Source organism: Pempheris klunzingeri, chromosome 13 (genome assembly GCF_042242105.1).
Source record: "Pempheris klunzingeri isolate RE-2024b chromosome 13, fPemKlu1.hap1, whole genome shotgun sequence".
In the NCBI taxonomy this organism is placed as follows: domain Eukaryota; kingdom Metazoa; phylum Chordata; class Actinopteri; order Acropomatiformes; family Pempheridae; genus Pempheris; species Pempheris klunzingeri.
Window position 1 is genome coordinate 17,827,776 of NC_092024.1, and position 20,502 is coordinate 17,848,277.

The 20,502-nt window shown below is 42.0% G+C and overlaps 2 protein-coding genes across 2 annotated transcripts in view; one reads left to right on the top strand and one right to left on the bottom strand.

The window, feature by feature from the left end:
• Positions 1 to 6,626, top strand: part of fndc3ba (fibronectin type III domain containing 3Ba) — an 88,836-nt gene extending 82,210 nt beyond the window's left edge. Inside the window, exons 25-27 of the mRNA XM_070842080.1 lie at positions 3,220 to 3,386; positions 4,346 to 4,473; positions 6,198 to 6,626. Of these exons, the coding sequence (XP_070698181.1) occupies positions 3,220 to 3,386; positions 4,346 to 4,473; positions 6,198 to 6,509 (607 nt within the window). The 3' untranslated portion in view covers positions 6,510 to 6,626. The remainder of the gene's footprint in view (positions 1 to 3,219; positions 3,387 to 4,345; positions 4,474 to 6,197) is intronic.
• Positions 6,627 to 17,776: 11,150 nt separating this feature from the next.
• ghsra (growth hormone secretagogue receptor a) lies at positions 17,777 to 19,247 on the bottom strand. The gene is made up of 2 exons (XM_070842515.1): positions 18,360 to 19,247; positions 17,777 to 18,090 (listed from the first exon to the last, which is right to left on the bottom strand). Exons 1-2 carry the CDS (start codon positions 19,189 to 19,191, stop codon positions 17,777 to 17,779), a joined length of 1,146 nt encoding a protein of 381 aa, XP_070698616.1. The 5' UTR covers positions 19,192 to 19,247.
• Positions 19,248 to 20,502: the final 1,255 nt, after the last annotated feature.

The window sequence follows — 20,502 nt, forward strand, 5'->3', positions numbered from 1 at the left end:
TTAAATATTTGGCAGTGTAAACAAACATATTAAATAGCCAGCTGCAATTTCCGCAAATGTGATTTCTGATTTTGCCAATAAATTCCATCAGTGTCATTTTTTAACCAAATCACATTACTGTCTATTTATGTTTTTGACTTTGGCTGTCCCCGGCCCAGTCCCTTGATATCTCTCTCTCTTTGTCTCTGGTTAATCTAATTCATATTTATTCATCTCATTTTATTATTAGAAAGGTGAATCCACCTCTGGAGAACCTCTGGAGAAATGTGCGCCCCCTTTCATAAATTTCCTTCCTTCATCCCGTCTTTTAGCCTTTGCGGGAGTGTAAGATGTCAAAGAAAGCTGTTTTCTCGGGTCCACATTTCTGAATCCCATTTCTTTACTTCCTCTCTTCTCCCTCTCCATCCTCCTTTCCCCCATAGCTTTTTTTTTCTTATCTCCCTGTATGCAGACTTGTTGGTCATGCTCTGTCCTCCCTCGCATGTGGCTTTTTTTTTTTTGTTTCCAATTGTTTTCGTCATTCTGTTGATGTCCTTTTAAAAGCTGAGCGAACTTGTTTGCTCTTTCTTTTTTTTTTATTTCAATTTCTCCTCATGCGTATTACCCAAAATACCTTGTGGCAGGGATATTGTGAGTATAAGGACGCCATAGCAACAAGGGCAATGCAGTGCAAAGAAGGCTTCAACCTTCTGACACACTGCAGTAAATTAAACTGAATGCAGGCAGAAGAACAGGCACTAAGCATTAGGGGCAAAGCTCAAGTGTAGTTGCTGTCATTTGTCACAATTAACCATCCATGTGTCCATCACTATGTCTGTCCGCCCTTTCATCCATCTTTCATCCCTTTTCTGTCCCCCAGCCTTTCTTTTCATAAGATCAATTCTACCCAGCATGGCTTCTGTATCTCTCCATCCATATCTGTCACTCCCATTTGTTTATTCATTCGTCCATGTTCCTCATTTCTCTGTCCCTTCATTCATATATTCAGCCATGTCTTTTGTTCTGTACACCCATTTGTTTTTCCATGCAGCCAGCCGGCAAGCATTTCAGTCACTTTGAAAACAAGCTGTTTCTCCTACTAATGCGAACATTATCAAGATGTAGTCATGTATGATCCGTCCATATCAGGAAATCATTTCTCAAAAACATATTACTATACTATATGTATACTATTTTGACTATATTGACAACAACACACATTTATTTTGATCACTATATGCTGTTTCTGTGTGTGACTGATCGGAAAATTGATGGTTGAAAAAAACAGATGTCTTGAGTGCCTTGATAGCTGAGCTGTTACAGCACATGCCAGAGTCAAAACAGGGTTTTAAGAGGCTTGCATCCTTTATTGGCATTTACAGAAAAACTGGAAAGCAACTGTCAAAAGAATAACACGTCCTCGTTTCTGCTTCTGTGTCTTCATCTAACCACCTTCTCTGTCCTCCTCTGCTCTTTGTTATGGCTAATTTGTCGGCTGTTGGGCTCTTGACCAAGGGTGTAGTTCATCTCATTAACTGTGGCCTGGTGGTTTCGTGTGTGTGCGTGTGTGTGTGTGTGTGTGTGTGTGTGTGTGTGTGCTTGTTGTTTGTCCGTGCTCTGCTGAGTGTTAATTGTTTTGGTGATGGAAGTTGATGTGTTTACTATAGGAAAGAAAAAATGCAATTTTTTGGCCATATGCTTGTTAGCTGAGAGTCAACAAAGAGTAACAAGGCAAGGCTCTGATTCACATAGCATTTACATTGCACCACTGAACAATTTCAACCTGCTCTGGGTGTCTGTGTGTGTTAACCGTAAGGCCTGGCAGTGAGACAAAGGATTAACAACATCATATATCAGCCAGAGAAGAACATCACTTCTCTGTAGTGCGGCTACATAAAGAGCTCATCTGGAGTTATAGCCTTCTACTAAACCATGACCTCTCATCTCCTCTTTCTCTCTCACTCTCTTTCCTCTAACAGCAGATCCTCCGTCATTGTCTCCTCTCTTGTAATTACCAGTCACCTCTCTTTTCCTCCTTCTTTATTTCTCCTCTCCTTCATATCCTCCTGTGACTTTCTCTCTCCATCACCGCCTATCTTCTCACTTGCTCCGGCACCTTTATCTGCCTCTCTTCTCCCTCTCCCGTAACTTCCTTCCTCGCTCAGAATTTTACCTTACGTGCTGAAAAGCTGATAGCGGAGATAAATAACCCACGTTCCAGTGCAAATCCCCATTTTTCCCTGACTCACTCACTCACTCACTTATCATCTTTCCTCCACTCCATCAATCTGTCCATCTAGCCAGCCAGAAACTTTTTTTTGGTGCTCGTTTCCATCAGATTTGTGACTATGGGCTGTCAGTATTCATCCTCTTTGATTATAAATCACTACTATCTTTGTTAGGATGCACTCTCCTTTCTTCCCTCTTCCCCTCTTCTCAACCACTTATTTCTTTATATGCTTAGCCTACATATGCTTAAAGATCAAATGCAGACCAGTGCTTGAAGTAATAAGCATTTGTTTGGATAAAAACTGTGATTTGTTCACATATGGTTAGGTCATGCACCCAAGAACTATTAATAAGCACAGTTAACTGATAAGGCTTGCTGTGATGAGTCATACGTGTGGAAAAAGTGCATCAGTCAAATCCCAAACGCCATCTGAATCAGTCCCCCAAACTGGTTTACTGATTGGTGCAATCCAGTCAACAATCCTTCACCCTTCACTGCTCCCGTTATCCAAGATTTGAGTTTCCACTGTGAATTTTTCTGTTCTCACACGTGTCTCTTCTTGTTATCTATTCATAGCGCCATCACTCCTTCCTCTCACCTTCACCCCATTCCTCACCTTCTCCATTTTTGACTTCCATCCATGTGCGTCACACAGTCCCTCCCCTTATCCTTCCTTCATCCCTCTAATTGTTTTGTTTCTTTCTTTTATATCCTATCTGTTCATGTGATATTTATTCTTAATAAAACAGTGGTCATTTCAAGACCGTGTTGATCGTTGACTTACTCATAAAGAAAATGACTTTTCATCCTGCGAAAATCCCACATCTCATTTTTTTCGTCTGCTTCTTGACGCAAAGTTCAAACCGCCGTTCCTGCTAGACTTGCGTTGGGTCCCGTGAGACCCAATGGGTTTCACTCCCATTCTCGTTTAGAGAAGAACATTTTTCTAGGTTTCTAGATTTGGTATTCATTCTTTTTCCCATTCATTCTTTATTATATTCACTGTCCAGGTTTGTGACGATCTACCGCGGCCCCAGCCACACCTACAAAGTCCAGCGATTGACTGAGTCGAGCAGCTACAGCTTCAGAATACAGGCCATCAGTGATGCTGGCGAGGGTCCTTTCTCTGACACACACACCTTCTGCACCACCAAGTCTGTACCCCCTGCCCTCAAAGGTAAACTGACCCAGGCAAAGTTTGCATTGTGCAACCCTTTGTAATTTAGTGATCCATAAATCCCCAGTTGTGTTATCACTAGGCTAAGTTATTTAAGTTTGAACTTTTTTTAACTTTTGAAGAGCCATTGCAACTGGCCACAGCAGTTTGGGAGTGACACTGGATGGGCCAAAACGATACACTTACAGATCAGGAATGCAATATATTACAAATATTAGCATGCAATATATTTGTTCCTGTGTGGATGTTCGAGGCGGCATGTTTATTGTACTCTTGCTTGATTATTGGCTCCAGTATGTTCCTTAGAGGAAGTGGCTTATTATAGCTACAATAATCGCGGTAAAGGGTATCCTCTCAGGTGATATAACCAGAATGTATTATGGGCCATTGAGAAATCTATTAACAGGTAAATAACAGCCTCAAGGGTCCAAACAGCTTCTGGAAAACTGATTCCCTGCAAAACAGCTTTTATTCAAAACAATAAAGAGCAGGATGCAACAAATCAATAAATAGGTCCCTGGTTAGAGTTTAGTAAAATATATACTGTATTTAGCACATCAGTTAATGCACTCAGAATTGAATTATTTTCGGGGTAATGTAATGACATTATTCTCAAAGGATATTATTGCTTTGCAAAACAATTATCAACACCGAAAAACAAAATCATCGCACATGGACATGGATCTGTTCTCTTTGTTGTGGCTAACATTGCGGATGTTGCAGTACTTACACAATTAGTGTAAACAGCCATTAACACGGCTCCAACAATATTGCTGATATGAGGCATTGGATTCTGAATGTTTGGCCTACCGGATGCATTCTTCCAATAGTAAAGGTTGATTTTCATCATAGGAGAGAAAGTCCAAATTTGTTTATTGTAATACTTTTCCGAGTATGAAATCCTATTCTATTCTATTAATGTGACTGAAATCGTGTTTTATTGCCATTTATTTCAACAGCTCCCAGAGTGCTCCAGCTGGAGGGAAACGTGTGTGAGATCACATGGGAGACCATCCCACCAATGAGAGGAGATCCTGTGAGCTACGTGCTGCAGGTGTTGGTGGGGCGCGAGTCAGAGTACAAACAGGTTCGTCTCACACACATTCAGGTCATATGAGGATAGTGTTGAGAGCTCCTGTGTCTCTGTTGTAGTATTAGTGGTAGCCCCGTTTCAGTTATTTGGTTTATTCTCATTTTTGTGGACTGGGTGCATATTTTCTAATCTGCCAGCGAACAGAAATATTCCGTTTGCTCTGAGGGGATGGTATTACAGAGCAACCAATCGCCCACATACCTAGACACAAATTAGCTTACAGAAGAATGGAACACATATACACACACAGACACTGTTTCTCTCATTCACACTATGTCTCCCCCTCACTAAAAGATACCGCATTTTTCAGTGCCAACCCTATTTATTGAATTGAATGGTATTGGAGGGTTTTAATGAGAATTACAACTCGGATAGAATTGAAAGAAGATTTTGGCTGCACTTGGAAATATGGGATTGGGCGGCTGGGTGGCAGCGACGAGCAGACTAGTTGACTGTAGACAAAAGGACATTTGTCTTCTGCACCATTTTACTCTCTGTTATTGAATTACTCACCAATGGACAAAACCATGGCGGTTTGCATGTGGGGATGTGTGATGCATATTTGCTCCTTCCACAATGTGTAGAGAACAGTGAGTGTCTGTATGCATACACTACTGCTACTATTTCTGAAATCTAAAACTAAAAATCAATACACTAAAATACACAAAATTATGTGTTGGCTGCTGTCACAAACAGAAAAACCGTTTCACCATTTTTGGTCAGCTACAAGTCAAGTTTATTTATACAGCCCAATATCACAAATCACAAATTTGCCTCAAGGGAGAATCTTTATCTCATACCAGACTCTATCCTTCCTTATCCTTCAGATAAGGAAAAACTCAACTCCCCAAAAAACCTTCAATGGGGGGAAAAATAAAGGAAGAAACCTCAGGAAGAGCATCAGAGGAGGGATTTTTCTGTGGACAGACATAGAATAGATCACTACAAAATCACAGTATGAACAATTACAGTGACAAAATTATATATAGAATACATACATATATGAAGAATATGGGTCCAGGAGGACACCAGGGGAAAGGGGAAAGGAAACAAGCATACTGGCTGTCAAATGTCTGGTATTCTCACAGTTACTGTCACTTGATCAAGCTGATGTCTATGTGGAGGGTGGCCAATGACCAGCATCTCGGTCTCTCTATCAGAATTGAGGAGCAGGAAATCCAATGACATCCAGTTTTTCCCAACAGACAAGCAGGTTTCTAATTTAAACTTTTGGGAATGATTGTGCGCCTTTGCAGGCACATACAGCTGAGTGAGTATCATCAGCTACGAGCCAATTCCAATTATTTCTCCGAATAAAATGGAAACAAGTGCACATGTTCTTACCTGTCAGCATTTTTCCACAACACAGCCACAACAGTAATGGGGTGCTCTTGTGCTTTTTCGGTAACAAAATGAATTAGAATTGATACTGCGTCCTTGAGTTTTTTTGCATTGCATTATAATATAATTGTTGTTGTTTTGTGAGACGGGCTGAGAGCTTCACTGTGTGAACACTGTGAAAACAAGCAATCATAGACCACTGTGACCCAAGCAAGCATGCAGGTCTCTATTCCACCATCACACTAACCAACTCATTTCACTCACCTTTTTTTCACTAAATAAATCATGATACGATCATGAAGCCTCGTTAATGAGAAATCAACAAGCTGCACGTGGCCGTTAAACTTTGTTCTGTCCATCTTTCTGTCCCCGCACAGGTTTTTAAGGGAGAGGAGGGCGTGTTCCAAATCTCTGGTCTCCAGAGCAACACAGACTATCGTTTCCGCGTGGGTGCCTGCCGCCGTTGCCAGGATACGTGCCAGGAACTGTGTGGACCAATGAGCCCCTCCTCCTTGTTCACATTGCGTCGCCAGGAGACGGCATCATCGGGAGACCTGTGCGCCGTGGAAACAGGCAAAGGGGCGGGCCTGATCTCCAGCGACGAGCGCTTTGCTGCGCTTATCGTGTGCGTGTTCGCGGGCTTCTCCATCCTCATCGCCTGCTTGCTACAGTACTTCTTCATGAAGTGAGGGAATTTTAACTATAGGATAGAAAGAGAAAGCAAAATCACAGAGTCTATGAAAAAAACCGAATGAAAAACAAACAAAACAAACACTTGAGATATACTTCTAAGGCTATGTATGTTTTTTTTTAGTCAAAGTATCGATTCTGGCTTTCCTCACTTTGTTACTGTTGTCTTCAGCCTTCTTTCAGTTTGGTCTCATTTCTCTCTATGTATCTGTTGTCGTTGTATCATTGTCTGTCTCATTTGTTAAGGATTTCTGTCGAGGGAAGCCTTGTCTTAGCTGTACCTCGGTTGGGAAAGAAAACTGATAATCAAGCCTTAAAATAGCTGTGAGCAAAGCAGATGCTCCTCAGACTGACTTGCATGTTTTTATTTTGTATCTTTTTAAAACATATACGATTAGAGAACGTGTATATTTCTTGACGGTCATTGCCTTACTTTTTTTTTTTTCTTTCTTTTTTTCATTGTGTAATTTGCATTTTTTTTGCTGCAGTCTTTATTCATTTCAGCCATATTCCAATGTAGGCCTTCAAAGCTTTAGCCGTTCATACCTTATTATTCAGTTTGTTACTACTCTACAGGCTGTCGGTCAATTCATGCAATCTGCACCTGCTCTCGCACACATACACATACACTTACGTACACGCACACCACATACAATGACACTCATGCAATGACAGTGAGAAACACACATTTCCTCCTATGAAGTCAATCACACATTTGCTCAGCTTTTAACATTCAATCACTCACTCATTCAGCTACCAAAGTGATGCAATTCATGTGTGGTGTAAGATGCTGCTATCCTGTGATTTTATCTATCTAAGAAAGAATGGAAAACCAGTAATCTAATATATATACACACAATATATATATAAATATATATATATATATTATAACAAATATCTATGATGCTATAGAAGTGATGTAATATAAAGTGATGGCAATGTAAGGTCAGAACTACAGTGTGAAAGGGGAGTAGTCGACTCTAGGTGCTCACAAACAGCAGCTCTGAGGTCAGTTCAGCAGCTCGAAGCGTGAAGGAGCCCTTAGCACTGGTCTTGGATCAGGATATCAACCCTTGTAGGTTTTTCGAATGTTGGGCATAAACTGGCTTTAGCATTTAGGATGTTGTGCTGGGATCGTGATTGGCTGCAACTTAACAGGAAAGGGCTGGCCTGAGCGTTTGATTGGCCCTCGGTCAGTCCTTCCATACTCTACCATCTCAAGTACCATTGCTCCAGCCTATTTATCTGTAGCTTTAGTAGCGATATGCCCATAGCGTCACAGACCCAGAGGTGCTAACAGCCTGCCAGCTAGCCGCCCTTTTCAGAACTGTGTGCAACCAGGAAAGCCATTAGGAGTTAGCTTGAGCTTTACCCGCCCCTGTTATTTAGCCAACCGCCAGCCAGAGCAGTGCTGAAGCTGTAGTTTCTCCTTCCATCTCGTCTGTGAATCGATACATTTGAAGACTCTTCTTTTCATCTCTTCTCTTCTCTTCTTCTCTCATCTCCTGCCCATAATTATCTGTAATTACCTTTTGCTCTGGCTGCTCCTCTGCTGCTTTCGATCCATCCCATCTTTCTGCCCATGCACTACTCTCTCTCTCTCTCTCTCTCTCTCTCTCTTTCTCTCTCTCTTTCTCTTTCTCTCTCCCTCTCTCTATTAAAAGGTGCTTTATTGACATGTAATCAGAGCAGTAGCAAGTCTGTGGTCTCTCCTCAGACAAGACATGTTCTCTGGGGACTTGAACTAATGTTCACTAACCAAACAAGCCTTTGAACAGAACACAACTCAACAGAACAGGGCATTTTGACACATGTAACACCCCCTGACCTCCCGTGTGACTCCTGAAACCCTTTATCCCAGTCCTAAAAACAAAGCCAAGGTACAGCCCGATACATACCCTGATGATCCAAAGAAGTCACCCTGACCTGCATGATTATTGTGTGACATGTCTACTTTTGTCAGGTAGGGTGGGGTGGGGTGGGGGGGAGGATTGGGTGGGAAAGGGAGTTAGCTCTGATTGGCAGCCTGTAACGTACCTCAGGGATAAGGCCTTACAGAGGGGAGATCTAATCCTGTCATCCCCATCGCTGCCATCATCGTCATCATAATAGCCTCGCTTCCTCTGTTTCTTTCTGTCTTCCTCCCTCTCTTTTATCTTTTTCTCTCTTTTTTTTTGATGCTGTATCTTGTCCTCTGTCTATGCTGTGCCTTGCTCCTGTATGTCAGTAAGCAAAGTGGTTTACTAGCTCAAAATACCTTTGCCAAAGTTGATGGGAAAGTTAAGGTAGAGTTCTTTTCTAGGTTTTATTTATACTATATATTTGCATACAGTACTTTACATGCCAATTACAGTGCAATCTTCATTTATTTATTGTTTAAAGATTAAGAGACAAGTGTAGTTATATACTAATTTTTTTCCTTGTAGCATGTTTTTTTTTTTTCTTTTTAATTTTTTTAATGGATGTATGTTAGATTGTATGATTAAGGCCAGCATTCCTTATCTCAGTAACCCTTTAAGTATTTCTCTTACAGCTGTTGGGAACCTGTAGCTCATCAGTCCATGCATTGCAGTTATCATTGCCGTTTCAAACATGTAACCAAATGCCTATGTGTTTTTTTTTGTTTTTTTCATCTCCTGTTTCGGCCATGCACAGCTGAGCAGTTCTTGTAATGCTTAGAGAGACATGTAGCAAAGCCGGGCCTTGGGGTCACTTCAAGTCATCTGTATTGGGATAAACGTCGCTGCCTTTGGCTTTTTTCTGATTAGTGTTATAATGAAGCTTCTGATATCTTTTTACTATTTTATTGCCAAAGTGCAGGCTTCTTGTGTCCACTAGATGTTACGTTCGCAGTCGTCTAAAGGGTTCTGTGATGTTCTTCTGTAACGACACAGCATTACGATTATTATTATTGTTATTATTATTCTCTCAAAAGGAAAAAAAAACATTAACTTGATCTGTGATTATGCTTCTTTTCATATTATCTTTTATTATTTTGTTTTGTAAAGCAAAATGTGCCATTTTGAAATGTGTAGCCCCTTTTGGAGGAGAGTAACACAACCTGATTTCACAGAAGAAAGGTAAAAAAAAAAAAAAGGCAAAAACAATCATACGATGATTTCAGGCAGATGACGACAATAATAATAATAATGACGATTCCGTGTTCAGGCTAGTGCTGGTATAGCAGTAGTGAGTATTTTGTATCCAGTATTTTGCTAAGAGATGATATACAGAGATATCTATAGAGCTATAGAATGAGATGGTAATACATTATGACTAACAGAGTTGAAGCACTTTTTTATGCCGAGCATTAGTCTTGATGAGGTTAATATGAACGAGAGGGCACGTGAGGCCCTTCGTTCTGTTCCAAACACTACTGCCAACGCCGTCTGTTACATTCATTGGCATTATTCTGTCGTTGGCGTCACTGTGACATTGGCATTACTGGAGCATGGTTCTGTGCTTCTCAAATGGCACCTTGCTCCTTGCAGAATGCAAACTACGGCAACAGAGGAAGTGCAGTTCATAGGGAGTGCGGTGGCTCTCTCAGACTTGCTCATGGTGTCTACCTAGCCTGTTGCATTGTAGTCGACAGGTAATGTGTGAGGTGTCCTTTCTTTGAATCCCTGACGTTATGTTGCCCACCCACAGCCCCGTTATCCCCCCTTTTCCAAGCCTTAATGCCCCAGTGGGAGAGCAAAGGTTCGCCTTGGTCGAGCTCAGGCCAGTCGTGTTAGTGTTGTTCAGTCCGAAGTTAACACTGTTAACTGAAAGGCTGTGTGTTTGTGGGCAGGGTACTCCCTTTATGTGCTTTGTTGTTTTTGTTTTGTTATTTTTAAATGCTGGTTATTTTATGGACACCCCACCCTGCAGGTCCTGCACATTTGGAGGATATGTCAAGAATGAGAGACAATTTTTTGCCCAGCAACCCCACGTCTGTGCCTTCTGATCAGTTTATTTTCTTCTTTAATTTTTTTTTTTTTTTTTTTTTGTCATGTTTTGTACGTTTTACAGTAAGTAGAGATTTTGACTGAGAATTTGGCGATTTGACAAACATACAGAGACTCACAGGTATTTAACTATTTTTTAAGCGAGACAAAAAAGAAAACATATTTTTACCTCACGATTTAAAAACAAACATTCCAATGTTGTCATGGTCTACGAATTGAAAAAAAAAAAAAGAAATTCATGCATTTCTTCTTGTATTGTAAATGTTAGACAATTTCATATGCATTATATAAAAGAAACTGCCATATCAATTTTAATGTATAGATTTTTGCAAATACTACCCTATGTATGTAAGACGTAACAGTATCGGTAGCGTATATATAATATATTTATGCCCAATAAATGTTTTGATTTTTTTTCTGACTTTGATTCCACTCGTATGTTTTATTGTGTGTGTCGTTATTCATCACACATTTCTACATGCACGTACACTTTGTCAAGGTACTCAAGTCAAATTGTGCATTTGGATCTTCTTTTTCCAGCAGTAGAGCCACTGCCAACTTCAATGCAACTGTTTCCCTGACATTTACTGTTGTGTTGCAGTATTGACTTTTATCTTCAAGATTTAATGAGAGAATGATGGTCCTGCTCTCATCAGATACACCTTCATTTACCACTGTAAACATGGCTGAGCAATAATCAATATTCATAAAATTAGAGTGTAAATGATGATGACTGGTCTGAATTGTGTTTCAAAACACTTGCAATCCTTTAAGTAGATAACATTTGAAATGCCACAGGGTCTCATTTATGTAATTATAGACAACTATGTCTATAGCCACACAAGTTTTCAAGGATCTAATGCGAATGTGTGTCCTGTGAAGGTGTGTCAGATTGACTCTCCAGTGGCCTCGCTAGTGTTAAGCCAAATAGCTGAGGAAGGTATATGAAACGCACTTTTATCCTCTGCTGTCCCTGAGAGCGACCCCAGAGAGACTGCTGCTCTGCTCGCTCAATTCCCCGTCATCCTGCAGCGACCCAAGGACAGCTGGGAAATATTAACCTTTTAACTGTTCGTGTGAGCGTTTTGTGATCAGTGTAGACAGGTTTGTTTTAAGTGGTGTAGAAATACTATGAATAAATAGGTGAGAGCATCTTCCACTGTTTCACACCTGTCGTTTTTAATGAAGCCTTAGTGCAGCAATGATACAACAAACCTCTGTTTTGGGGATAAAACACTGATGAAGTAGTTTTGGTTGTATGTGAATCACTGGACAATGTGTGAATGTATTTTTTTTAAATCAAATATCATTATTATTATTCTTTTTTTTTTACCACGGGTTGTAAAAGTATTTACAAAAGAGAAGTACAGCAAATAAAAAGGAAAGAAAAAGGAAAAAAGTTAACTAACTGGAGACGGTGTACAGAAAAGATTATTCAATATGATTATTTCTATAAACTGATTCAGATACAAAGATAAACCATCCTGCCATAATGGTACCTCTAAATGCTGAAAAGGCAAACCACTCATCACAGCCACGAGACCCTGCTGTCAGTCCACAATGTAATTAACGCCTGTGGCTGGTTTCCTGCTTCTTCATTAACTGGTCTAAGTCCGAGATACTGCCTTTAACCCATTTTGACTGGGATGCTGAGTTTAAAAGCCAATCCAAAAGCCACACAACTCAATCCATTAACTCAGTTCTAATCAATTTTACCCCATTACTGCATAGCATCAAAGAAGTCCTGAACAGATGGAATAATTTCGCTCTCTGTGTAATTGGCTGCATTTCCATTTTCATTTCCATCATCAAAATAAGAATTCTATCGAATCTATTTGCTATGACTTCTGTTAATCCACCCCTGGGCTGGTTCTCAACCCATCAACTTCCCTGCATGGAAATGAAGAAGAGTAACCAAGCTGTGACAGTGGCAGCTCTCTCATGAACTTTGACCTTCTCAAACAAACAACTTTCCCCACCACTGTCACTATCTGTCCTTATACTTGGAAGGGACCATAAGAAAGAAGATATCTTCTACAACTTCACTATTAAAACTATGTTCATTTAAATCCAAAACATTACATTCACAGATCAACAAACTCTTTTCTCATCATGACAATACTGTGTCTGTGCCAATGCAAAAAACGGCCATCAAGCTTATACATAAAAAAAAAAAAAAACATCAATTGGATTTATGCAGCACTACCATCTCTATGTCATACAACTTATAAATCCAACTACTTCAGAATGAGATTCTACGCACACCACAAAATGTACCATATGGACTACACAGACAGCAAAACCTGTACACATTGTTCCACCACTTTGGCTCTGCACACCAGTTGAGCGGTTTTGGTCAGAGGTCATTGGAGATCATTGGAGGTAATTGTCTGAGGTCCTTAACCTCAGTGTCTCCCTCTCCTGCTCCATCTCTCTGTTCGAGGATCTCTCCCCACTCACACTCTTACAACATCTTCAGACTTTCAACTTATTAGTGATCACTGTGGCCAAGAAAAAAGAACATTACTCAGCTAGAAAGACAATAAAACACTGGCACAGTCTGTTAACAGACCGTGGACTCATATTAACCCTAAAGGACTTAATGATCTCATTCCGTAACACCTGGTCTCCTTCCTTGTTGTTCATCTACAGCAGATTCCTCCATTCATTATCGCAGCCACTCTGATCTTCACAACCTCAAACTCAACAAAACAACAAAATCTGTGGTGGTAGATGTAACCATTTCTGGCATCTTTGAAGAAGCCAACTTCTTGTGATTTTCACTAACAATATTGTCTAAAGTTTCCCAAGTACAATAGTGTGATCTACAAAAGAAGAAAAAAGAAAAAAAAATCAAAGCTGAAATAATGAATGGGTGAACCTTTTCGTTTACAAAAGCAGTAGCCATGGATATGCCCTTAGGTCTTCTTTTTCAATCATATGAAAAAGGTATGACATCAGATATTCTGTATATGTTCCTGATGAAACGTAATAACTTTGATGATCCTTGAACTTTTCATCTAGTGCCATAATCAGGTCAACATTTTAATTTGTCCTATGCTTTGGTTTATGACCTACTGCCCATAAAACTAATGACATACCCATTAGCCTCAGCTGGACTTAAGTGCATATTAATCCTCACTGTTGTTTAAATGAATGTTTCCTGCAGGAGTTTGTGTCACTGTCAGAAGTTGGTTCCAGAGATCTAATAGCGTCTATATCAGGGGTCCAATTTTCATTGGCCCGCAGGAAATTCTAAAAATGTATTGTAATACGGCCCACACATGGAACTTGCACTAGACTGTATTGCATTTCTTAGTGTCACCACTAGGTGGAGTAACTGTCTTGAAGGAGGCAGCTTCTCTATAAATTGAGCAATTGAAGAAGAAATTTGCTACAGGTGACCCAAAATGGTGGACTTATGGAAACGTAACAAAGCAAGTGAGTGTAGAAAGTTTCCGAGGCGGTGTGCGATGAGAGCACAGCTAATAACTAATGAAGATCACTTTTGCATTAAAGAGGAGCTGCTTGATGTTAGCAGTCTAAAGAGCACCACGACGGGTGAGGATGATTTTGAAGCTGTGCCAGGTGCAGTTGGCATGATTGGATTTACATGGGACAAGCTGTGTGGAGGTACGACGGATGGAGCTCCAGCTGGAACAGGTGAGCGCAAAGGAATGGCCTCTACGGTGTCCGCCGAGGGGCAAGGAAGTGGAGGTAAGACTGTTGATTCGAGCACCAGGGCTCTAGCACAGACTATTTCAAGCTTCCCTCTCAGATGCTGATGCTGGTGCTGGTGCTGGTGGTGGTGGTGGTGGTGGTGGTGGGGGGGGCTGCTCTACTATTCTCATGTACACTGGCTAAGTCGTGGCTCTGTGCTGCAGCGGTTTTATTCCCTGAGATCAGAAATGGACCAGTTTTGAAGAGAGAAGGAGCTCTTCATGAGCTCAGTGACCCTCACTGGTTGGCATTTTTAGTGGATCTCACTGATCACCTGAGCACACTGAACAAGAGGCTACAAGGCAAAGACCAGCTTGTACAACTAATAAATGAAAGCCCACTAATGGAAAGGCTGTTTTTTTTCTTGAATCATATTCAGTTATCAAGCAGCATTTACCTACATTTGATTGATTTTGCCAACTTTAATCCACTAGAGGTGAGGCGATATACATCACCTCTAGTGGATTAAAGTTAGTAATATACCTCACTTCTAGTGAGTGGCCCAGCCCTTTGTATGTTTTTCTGTACGTGGCCCTCAGGGAAAAAAGTGTGGACACCCCTGGTCTATATGAAGTCCCGTTCTGAACCCAGCGGAGCATTTCTGCACCACCGCAGACTTTCCAATAACTGTGTGTTGGAATCAACTCTTACCAAAACCCCTGAGGGACATATCCACCGCTTTGCTAAATTCATGCATCAAATTAAATTCCAGCTTCTGCGTGGACGCACAAGCATATGTGAGGTGTACATTCGTGCCTCTGTTTGTATGGATGGAGATAGATTTGAATTCCATCCTCCTACTCTTTGTCTCACAGTAATTTATTCACTCTCTGCTGCACAGCCCACACCTAAAAAAACTATCATGATGTCTGACTCATTGACTAAACCTCTCTTCTTTCACCTTTTGTTTCATTGTCTATTTTCATTGCACAATTTTTTTGAATAGGGACCTCTCGTCCTCAGCATTACCCCTCTTATTCTCCTCAGCCATTATCCACCCACTAACCATCTTCTATGAGATACCAACACAGATTTAACTTGATTAATTATTTCACTGGATTTTATGATCTTTTCAACGTTCCCAGCTGTATGAGCTTGAACTTTTTTTGAACCAAATCTTTCCTGCAGATTTTCTGCTGGACATTTTGTATGCAGACAGAAAGTGTTGTGATCAGGTACCTTAGGTTACCTTAAAGGTGACTAAGGGTTCCTTTTTAGCCCTGTGTGCTATCTAAGGGAGACCCTGCTGTCTTTGAAGTCGTCTTAGTTGATCGCGGTGCTATGCCACACAGCCACAAACATACAAACACCAGCTGAGATGACAGAGAACACACTGCTGTGTGGCCACGTTAAGATTGCAATCTCCTGTCTGATGTTACACCCCACTGAGACGAATATTACATAATGGGGTATCGCAGGGTTACACGGGGAAAAGATTACAGTCCCTGGGAAGGTGTAGCATTTCTACCTCAGTCCACTCTGAGCAGTGTTGACTACTTCTGTGGTGTCTGATGGGGTGGAAGTGTTAAGTGGTCTGTTAGTTTCACAGACCTCTTTGTTTACAATTAGCATCTCATGCCTGTTGGAGACAAAAACGTATCTGTGTCGTGCGTGTGTCAGCTTGCAGAATACAAATGTTTAGAAGAGAAAAGAAAAGAAGAAGTGAGTTTTTCCTTTTTTTTTTTACTTTTACAAGACTTTATCATCAACAAATACATTACCCAGCAGGAAATATTCACTGACATCTTTTAAAAAACATAATATGAATTAATTTGTACTCTTTTAATCGGTTATACATCCTGTAGATTAATGAATAGTATGTACTGACATCAGTATGTACATTCAGAGACATGAATTAATAGAGATACATTCTTCAGCGCCAGTAGGCCAAGTTTTGAAATCCAGTGCAGATATGTGGAGGCTGCTGCGATCATTTGGACTGCTGGAACTGTCTGAGTGTGCAGCATTACAAAGCATCAATTTACAAGGAAAAGCAAGCATAACATCATCACTTACAGACAGGTCACTGATCCTCTTTGTCCAAAACGGTGCATGATAGACTTTACAAAATTATTTTTTCCATTTCTTGCATTATCTCATACATATACAAAGGAATTTTAAAAACGTTCTTGTACAGTAGCGTTTTGACATCTTTGGCACCTTTGGCACATTAGAGTTCAGTTCACATGCGATCATGCACTGCAAAGCCTGCATGAAAGCATGAAAACAGTTTAAGATGCAGTCTCACCATGCCCTTCATTTTAAACAATTTAGAAATGAAATTTCTCGCAAATCAATAAACAAGACAACGAAGGCATACACAATATAACTTACACCGTGTGCGTTTGATTTAACAATTCCAGAAGTCACTCCGCCTTTGGAGTGGGGAACAATTCCTGCCAAAGATGACTGTAAATCTACAAGGCAGCTTATAGTCCTGGTTGACTGCTCCTGCACTTTTATGAAGATTTGAATGGTGAAAAATGTACTTGACCTCATGCTTTCAGTACTTACCAAAGTTGAACATTGCTTCCAGTGGCAGAACAAATCTTGTCAAATCAGACAAATGACAGAGTGACAAATCAGCTAGATGTTTTGTAAGATTGGATCCACAGATAAACCCATTCTGTAATTACCGGAAAAGGCCCTGCACTGTATGTTGTATGGAGGTCACAAACTTCAGTGCACCTGAGATGACTGAATTCAGCAATGCTTCATGATGCAGTCTAAACATTTAGGGATACACTCTCAAACCCTCATGTACATTGTTTTTTTTTTCTTCCCCCCAGATGGTTTCTTATAAGTAACCCCGAGCCTGCAGCTTGAATGATGACGATCATTTAACAAGAATGAAGTATAATTATAGAAATTAAAAACATAATGATCAACATCTGGGGAATGTTTGCAATCATCGTCTCACAATCCCTAAAAAAAATCTGCTTGCTTTGTAGCTATCCAAAACCTTCTTGGCAGCATCAACACAGCATAGACTATAATATCCAAGTAACAGGACATTCAGCATGTCAGAAATGAATAACATGAGTAACATAGTTCATTTACATATTCACACTCTCAAACAAATTACATAAATAACCTCCAAAAGCATGACATACATTACACATATCTCACATCTCTCTCTCACTCATACACACACACACACACACACACACACACACACACACACACACACACACACACACACACTGCACCTCTGTCCCTCTCTGAAGGAGTACAGAGCAGTGCCACAAGTTCTACAGTGCTTTCTTTGTCATCCAGAATATGAATGTAATATAAGGCAATTGCAGATGTCGAAGATATTTCTATGGAGCCTATGTGTGCGTGTATACGGGCATACAGGCCTGCTGCTGTTCACATTTGGATCAATATAAGCACTTCAGGCCAGTGTGTATTTTGCTCTCCACTGTTCTGGTTTGCATGTTGGCAAAGTGAATAGAGGTTTGCAGCTTTTTCATCTTCTGTTTGCTTTAGTCCCAAGTACACAACAATCTTCCCTCGGCCTGACAGAAATAATGGCTTTTAAATCAGTGTTAGCAACTCATGACTTGTGGTTCAGTAAATTATGACCAGTCACACGTTTAGAAGCTGACTGTGGATTCCGTCCAGCCGTTCGTGCCGTCTCCCTTCATGGTGCTGGCTGTGCGGCTTCGTGGCGGCTGACTGTCGGCGAGGCCGAAGAGGCGCGCAGCTGCGCCCCGATATTTCCAGGACATGGTGTTGTAGAGGATTGGGTTGATGGCGGCACTCAGGTAGAAGAGAACCACAGACACCAAACTGCAGTACTCGGACAGCACAGACAGCAGCGGGGACGGAGCGTCCAGAGAGCGGAACTGCAGGTAGCGACCCACATGGAAGGGCAGCCAGCACAGGACAAAGGCCAGCACCACCACCACTGGAGGGAGAGGAGAAAGGCGAGAGTGTTAGGAGAAGGGTGAAGAAGAGAAGGAGTGGATGCAGGGTGAGATTATAATTAATGAAGTTGCAAACGTGCTTTTCTGATAAATCTACATGTAAAATTTCCTCTTTATCGTATATACTATAGGCCAGAATTAAAACCCAGACCTTAGATTAGACTGAATGATGTCCACCTTTGTATATGTTGGCAAATTAAGCCTGTGCGAAGTCATGCCTGTGCGTTATTTGGACACGCTCCAAACTTACCCAGCATCTTGATGGTCTGCCTGTTGCTTTTGTCCCGGTGAGCCACACGGGAGCTGATGTTTGTCTCTCTGTGCCTCTGCCACAGCCGGCGGCCTATGAGGCTGTACAGCACCGTGAGGCAGAACACCGGCATGAAGAAGAAAACAGAGCTCAGCCACACCATGGCTCCCATCAGGCCTGACTCCACTGCGTAGTGCGTCATCTTACACTCCCGGGTGTCCTCCACGGAGAAGGCAGTCTCATTCACACCCGAACTGAAATTTGGCACGATGCTGTCACGCTCCACTCCCACCATGGCAAACACAGGTCCGGCGCTCAACAGAGACACTGTCCAGAGTAGAAGAATGAGCGCACGCACCCGCCTTTTGGTAACCATCGCCTTGGCACGCAGCGGGAAACAGATCCCCAGGTAGCGCTCCACTGACAGCGCGGTGATGCTCAGGATGGTGGAGTAGGTGCATGACTCTGACACGAACTGAAAGAGCTTGCAGAGCGCGTCCCCAAACCGCCAGGGCCTGTACCTCCACATACGGTAGAGGTCCAGTGGCATGCAGAGGAAGATGAGCAGGTCAGATACGGCCATGCTACACAGGTACAGGTTGGTGGTTGTGCGCATGTCCCGGTACTTACTGACCACCAAAATAGTCATGACATTCCCGGTCACTCCGACCAGAAACAGCAGCGTGCAGGCGATGGTGATGGCCGTGAGGAGATTGATTGAATAATAATTGAGAGGAGGTAGGCCAAGGTCAGCGCTCCTTGTGGCGTTGTGGGTCTCCTCCCAGCTGCAGTTATGGGAGAGGCACTCCGAGAGATTGGGCCAAGAGGGCATGCTGTCGCCGCGCGGTTATTCACTGGGCCGTTTCTGGCCCCTACTACTAAAGGCACCCCGGGTCTGGGACTCCTGAAGCCCCTTGGCGCTGTCCTTTACTCCCATCATTAATGTTTGAGTTGCGGAGGCAATGGCAAAAGTTGGCAGCCGTGCGTAAAACCAAAGATCCTTGCGCGCGTTGCAAACAACCCTGCTCACAGCGAGGGTGAGATAAGTCACAATTCTGAGGGGATAAATAACGTCTGAGATCATCCACGAAAGCGACAGACCTCTTCAGACTCTAGCACAAACACGAGGCTCCAGTTATCCACTTCATCAAGTGGCCCAACAATGTTTGGTGCCACTTGTTCAAAAGAAGAGTAGACATTAGTAAATTACATGCTGGATATTTCTGAGCCACACATCGCCAATTCATGCGGAGGTGTATTCCACTCAAAGCAGATGCAGCAGAAAAACAGCACAAGGATCTATTATCTAAAAATTATTTTAAAAATCTAACTTAAGATCAAATCTCCCTCATCCCTTCTGTTTGTGCGAGCTACCAGCAGATCACTGCTTTGGGGGAAATGAAACATGAGAATCCTTTATGCGCCAAAGAGTTCCCATCACTGGCAGCGCGTCCCTGTTTGCGCGTCAGACAAAAACAAAAGCAGCGGATCGGTAGACGAGTTGCACCGGGCATGTGATGGTGAGTCAGAGTCAGAGGCAGGGTCGTAATGTTGCGGCAGCAGCTGTGAACATCTGTCCTGTCCTGTCCACAGAAGAGCTCAAACTCACCCAAAAAACGGATAAACGACAACCACAGTGAAAACAAATACTGTATGACGGAGCGGAGACAGTTTTATAAAAGTCACAAGCACCACGATGGAACGACGCATTGCCAACATAATCATGCACGTCGAACTTCAAAGGATTTAAGTAAAGTGGCTGAGAGTGACAAAGAAATTCACCCGGGCTTTCCAAATGCGCTCCTCTAGTTATGGTGCATATCCAGTATGTGGATCCTGACTCCCAGTGCGCAAAACATCATATACAGGTGAAGTGGGGCTGCTCCGGGGAGGCTGGTGTGTGGGTCTGCAGTGGATTCAGTGTTGCAACGCCACCTACAGGTGCTCCTAGGGGAGTGGTGACTGGGGGTTAATGCTAACCAGCCTTGGACAATCTATTTAGCCAACCAGCAAGTCTTTCAGAAAGCACAGAAAGGGTAGAAGAGTGACCTTTCAGAAATTACTCTAAATGGGAGTCTGTCCTTGAGCAAGACTCCAAATAATTACCAGAAGTCTTCCGACATGAAGTTACAAGTCTTTGCAG

Coding starts and splice junctions, on each gene's coding strand:
- ghsra (XM_070842515.1), bottom strand. CDS start 19,191: ATGCCCTCTTGGCCCAATCTCTCGGAGTGCCTCTCCCATAACTGCAGC. Junction 18,091..18,359: donor GCAGACCATCAAGATGCTGG/GTAAGTTTGGAG, acceptor CTCTCCCTCCAG/TGGTGGTGGTGCTGGCCTTT.